Here is a 5,778-nt window from a genome sequence, read left to right on the forward strand (position 1 = left end):
GACTACGAGGTCTGCAAATGCGGGAAGATGAATCTTAAAGTCTCCTGAGGCAACAGCCACACGGCTAGACTCGAGGCCAATAGCTAGTACCTAGATCTACACATGAAAAATATGTGCAGGAAAGGGCATGAGTACACTATAGCGGTACCCAATAAGTGCCAAACCTAACCTCGATCGAGTAGTGACGAGATCAGGTCAGGTCCCTACTGGTATAAATAAAATAGAAAAATACAAAAAGAAATATTACAATAAAATAAATACGAAAATCTGTCAGGAATAGAATTCAATAAAAGCCAACAGTTCAAAACATAGTAATAGGTACAGGGGATCTCCTAGGATACCGTCCCATAGTCCCAAACATAAATGTGCCAGGGGGATCTTCCGGAATACTATTCTGTAGTCCCAGAGTAAATATGCAGTGCTGGGAGATCTCCTGGAATATCGTTCCATAGTCCCAAAGTAAATATGCAGTACAGGGGGATCTCCCGGAATGTCGTTCCATAGTCCCAAAGTAGATATGCAACTCAACCAATATAAATAACAGTCACAGCAAGAAAATCTACAGTTTGGATTAAGCTCAAATCAAGAAAACCAGGTAATTTCACTAAGCATGCTGCATAGAATAATACATATGCTAATGTAGGCATGCTTTTCTAATCTAAACAGGATAATACATATGCTAATATAATTCAAACAAGGAGAAAACAAGTTATGACTTAGTGAAAAATGGATTTTTACAACAAATAGCTTGTGTATGTACTTGTCACCTTATGTGCACGGTGCTCATATATCAAACTTTACCAAATCCTAAGGAGAGTTCCACCACACAAGGTTAGGCAAGCCACTTCCCCAGAACCAAGCTCAATCAATTTGAAACGAAGCTCTTTCCACGAATATCCAGCTCCGGATGGCCCAGATCTAGCTAAATGAATTATATAACGTAAATATAGCTACAAGCAACCAATCTAGCTACTGAAATCGATGCTAAGGCAAGAAAATAGAAAAAAAATACCCAAAACTCCTCCCAGGGACCATGTCTCAAAATTGGGTAAAAGTCACAAAATATGAACACCCATTTACTCACGAATCTAACCATACCAAATTTACTCAAATCCGACCCCAAAACCTCGACCAAAACCCCAAATTTCGACCTAAGAACTTTTCTCGACTTTCTCCAATTTTTCATCCCAAATCTGAAATTAATGGATAAAATTAATGATAGATTAGTGGGATATGACCAAAATCAAGTTAAGAATCGTTACCCAATTTATATCTATGATAATCCCTCAAAATCTCATCCAAATCCGAGCTCTTAAACCCAAATTTTGATAAAAATGGCTAACCCTCGATTTTGAAATGTTTATATCTGCCCAGGTGCTCACACTACGTGATCGCGAAACAACTCATGCGATCACGTAGAACAAAATTTCATCCCGTTTAAAAATATACTATGTGAATGCGTCAACACACACGTGATTGCGAACCACTAACTACTCACCTCTACGCGATCGCGTTTGCCCTTATGCGACCGCATGAATACTCACTTAAACTCCATTGTTTCTTCAATTCCTCTTCGCGAACACGGCCTAGCCTACGTGTTCGCGATGCACATCCTGACCAACCTATGCGATTGCATCCCTTCGCTCGTGAACGCATAAGGAAAATTGCCACTGACCTCAAACAAACCTACGCGATCGCATAAAAGAAAACCAGCAACTGAACACCAACAAATTTCTGCAACCTTCCAAGTCTAAAAACTAGTCCATTAAGCACCCATAACTAGCCTGAGGCCCGCGGGACCTCAACTAAACATATCAACAAGTCCTAAAGCACCATACGAACTTAGTCGTGCCTTCTAATCACATCAAACAATGCTAAAAACACAAATCACCCTCCAGTCCAAACTTAGTGAACTAGAAACTTCCAAATTCGACAATCGATGCCGAAACCAACCAAATCACGTCTGATTTACCCAAATTTTTCACACAAGTCATAATTCACATTACAGACCTACTCCAACTTCCAGTCAAAAATTCCATTACTGGACCAAAACTCTAAAAAATTGACCATCATCATTTCAAGCCTAAATGATCTACAGACCTCTAAAACACAATCCGGACATACTCCAAAGCCCAAAATTACCCAACGAAGCTAACAGAAGTGATGGAACTCCATTCTGGAACCATCTTCACATTGTTCCGACTACAGTCTAAATTCTAAGAGTTATGTTTCCATTTAGGGACTAAGTGTCCCAAAACACTTCAAAAACCAAAACAAAACCTCTCGCCAAGTCAAAATAGTAGAAAAATATACGGGTGAAATAGTTAATAGGGGATCGGGGCTCTAACACTCAAAACAACCGGCCGGGTCGTTACACAGAGCTAGTCTCACACTTCTATGCTTAACAGCTTGTGAGAAAAGATCATGAAAAATCATGTTATTGTTAGAGAAATCTTTCAAGAAGGAACATCGCAAGTTAGGCCACTGTATTTCAATGGACAACACTTTTCTCACTGGAAAGTGCGTATGGAAATATATGCAAAGTCCTATGACATCAAAGTTTGGCGAGTTATCAAAAAGGAAAACTATCCACTACCAGCAGCTGCTCAACCACCTGCTGATCCAGAAGATATAGATGAATACACAGACGGGCAGATGACAGTTGTTCAAGTCAATGCAAAAGCAAGAAACTTACTCTATAATGCTATAAGTGGAGAGGAATATGAAAAAATCTCTACTTGTAATACAGCAAAAGAAATGTGGGATAAACTGGAAGTTACTTATGAAGGAACTAGCAAAGTGAAAGAAACTCACATCAACATGTTAGTTCATGACTACGAACTTTTCTAGATAAAAGAAGGAGAATCCATTGAAGAAATGTTTGCAGGGTTTAGCAAAATCATTAGCGATTTAAAAGCTTTTGGTACACTATACTCACGTGGTTATCAAGTTAGAAAAATTATGAGGAGTCTACCTACCACTTGGCAGACAAAAGTAGTTGCACTTGAATCACAATATCTTAATAAACTCTCTTATGATGAGCCTCGAGGAGATCTTATAGCATTCAAGAAAACTCAGCTCAAGAAAACAAACCAGGAAGAAAAGAAGAAAACAGTCGCTTTCAAGGCTACAACTGAAAGAACAGATAATGATATTGATGATGACCCTAAAGCTCTTGAAGAAGAAATTGCCATGGTATCAAGGAATATGCATGGTCTAATGAGAAGATTCAGAAACACAATAAGAGGTAGAATACCGCCCAGGCGAACCAAACAATAAAATGAATAAGACAAGAATGATGGAAAATGCTCTGAGTGTGGCCATGTTCAAGCTGAATGCCCAGATCTTAAAAGAAAGGTTTCCATAGGATTCAACAAGAACAAATCATTGGAAGCTGGAGTGATGAAGACAGTTTTGAACCTGAAGAGATAGCAAATCTATGCTTCATGACACTCTTGGAAAATGACATGAATAGTTCAGGTGCTAGATAGATGAAGATGCATCAGACGACGAATGCAAAGATGATAATGAGAATTGTTTCATGGCACGAGGTGAAACAAGCGAGGTAAGATCTTACAATCGTGAAAGATAATGAATTGCAGGATATTCTTTACCTTACTTTAAAAGAATCTCAAAAAATGATGAATGAACTAAAGAGACTCAACAGGGAAAAGAAAGACTGGGAACTCAAGCTTGAAGTATGTGAAATTGAAAAAGAGGTACTTCAAGATGAATTTCAGGAATTGCAAATGCAACTCAATGGCATACGCAAATCCACAAGTCATAGTTATGTCAAGTTAAACTAGGCAACTTACAAGTCAACTGGAAAAGGATCAGCTAGAACAAAGTCCACTAGTACTAACACAAGTGTAAGATCCAAGAATGGGCCAGCCCCTGTGTATCACTACTGTAATAAAAGTGGACATAAGTATTCCTTTTGTCGAATTCGTAAATCTAATGTTTCGGGGTGGATTTGGAAATCCAAAAACAAACCTGATATTAGTAATACTAACCAACAAGGACCCAAGAAAGTGATAATTATGTTTTGCAGGAACACCACAGGAAGAGCCGCAAAGAAAAATGGTATTTAAATAGTGTGTGTTCTAGGAACATGACAGTTGACAAAAACTTGTTCAAAGAAGTTACGAGGATAAATCGAAGAAGTGTTAAATTTGGCGATGACTCAAAAAGGAAGATAGTCGGCACTGGCACAATTCCATTCAATAACAACTGTGATATTACTGAAGTTTACCTTGTAGATGGACTCAACTACATTCTTCGGAGTTTAAGACAACTATGTGATTCAAGGTATGAAGTCAAGTTCAAGAAAACATGTTGTACTGTTGAAGATGAGACAAGTAAAATAATCCTCCCAAGAAAAAGGTAAGGAAATATTTATATTCTTGATAGTTTTGAAAATCTAGATGGTCACATTTGCTTAACATCCATATCTGATGATCCTTGGTTATGGCATAAAAAACTTGGTCATGCAAGCATGCATCTTATAAATAAACTCTTCAAGCATGATTTAGTTATTGGTCTCCCTAAACAAAAATTTTCTAGAAATCATGAATGTGATGCATGTCAGATTGGTAAGCAAACCAAGAACTCTTTAAAAAATAAAGACATTGTGTCTACATCAAAGCCTTTACAATTGCTTCATATGGATTTGTTTGGACCCACCAGAACTACTAGTATAGGAGGAATACAATATGTTTTTATTATTATTGATGACTACTCACATTTTAAATGAGTGATTTTTCTATCTCACAAAGATGAAGCTTTGAAAAACTTTGAGATCATCAGTAAAAGGGATGAAAGAGAAAAGAGGTATCTTATTACAACCATTCATAGCGATCATGGACGAGATTTAAAAGCAGAGCATTCGAAGACTTCCGCAATGATCAAGGATACACCCATAACTTCTCAGCTCCAAGATCACCCCAACAGAACGGAGTAGTTGAGTGAAAAAATAGAACCCTACAAGATATGGCGAGAACTATGATACTAGAATATTCCTTGCCAAATCACTTTTGGGCAAAATCAGTAAGCACAACTTGCCATATTCTCAATAGATGTCTCATAAGACCTATCTTGAAAAAAACTCCATATGTACTATGGAAAGGTAAACGACCCAACATAAGTTATTTCCATCCATTTGGGAGCAAGTGTTTCATCCACAACAATGGTAAGGACAATCTTGGAAAATTTGATCCAAGAAGTGATGAAGGTATTTTTCTAGGTTATTCCAAAAACAATAGATCTTTTAGAGTCTACAAAAAATGCACCCGATCTGTAGAAGAATCAGTACATGTTATATTTGATGAAAATAACAGTACGATCGAGAAAGGAATTATTGCAGGTGATGAAGATCAAAGTCAAGAAATACCTCAGTCAAGCAAACCACAACAGTTGACTAACAAGCTAGATGGTGCCACAGAGTTAACTAATGAGATTAGAAACAGTCAACAAGAATCACGGAAGGAGTCAACTACTCATACGAGCATAACATCTCCAAATGAATGGAGAAGTGAACCTGAATATCCTCAAAAGTTCATCATAGAAGACCCAAGTGAAGGAATAATAACTAGGGTAGCTCTCAAGAAAAAGGCAAATATAGCACCGATCTCTCATATTGAACCAAAGAAGATAGAGGAAGCTATAAAAGACTCAAGTTGCATACAAGCAATACAGGAAAAATTTGATCAATTTGTTAAAAGCCAAGTGTGGAAACTACTGCCTAAGCCTGCAGACACTACTATAATTGGAACAAAATGG

At 37.6% G+C, this 5,778-nt stretch overlaps 1 protein-coding gene across 1 annotated transcript; it reads left to right on the forward strand.

The window, feature by feature from the left end:
* Positions 1-2,526: 2,526 nt before the first annotated feature.
* On the forward strand, positions 2,527-4,960 carry LOC138888363 (uncharacterized). Its single transcript, XM_070170215.1, has 5 exons — positions 2,527-2,799; positions 2,851-3,195; positions 3,603-3,719; positions 4,052-4,358; positions 4,776-4,960. Exons 1-5 carry the CDS (start codon positions 2,527-2,529, stop codon positions 4,958-4,960), a joined length of 1,227 nt encoding a protein of 408 aa, XP_070026316.1.
* The last annotated feature ends 818 nt before the right edge of the window (positions 4,961-5,778 follow it).

This window comes from Nicotiana sylvestris, chromosome 3 (genome assembly GCF_000393655.2).
Source record: "Nicotiana sylvestris chromosome 3, ASM39365v2, whole genome shotgun sequence".
NCBI lineage: Eukaryota > Viridiplantae > Streptophyta > Magnoliopsida > Solanales > Solanaceae > Nicotiana > Nicotiana sylvestris.

Coding starts and splice junctions, on each gene's coding strand:
- LOC138888363 (XM_070170215.1), top strand. CDS start 2,527: ATGGAAATATATGCAAAGTCCTATGACATCAAAGTTTGGCGAGTTATC. Junction 2,800..2,850: donor CTTATGAAGGAACTAGCAAA/GTGAAAGAAACT, acceptor GAACTTTTCTAG/ATAAAAGAAGGAGAATCCAT. Junction 3,196..3,602: donor TTGAAGAAGAAATTGCCATG/GTATCAAGGAAT, acceptor AATGAATTGCAG/GATATTCTTTACCTTACTTT.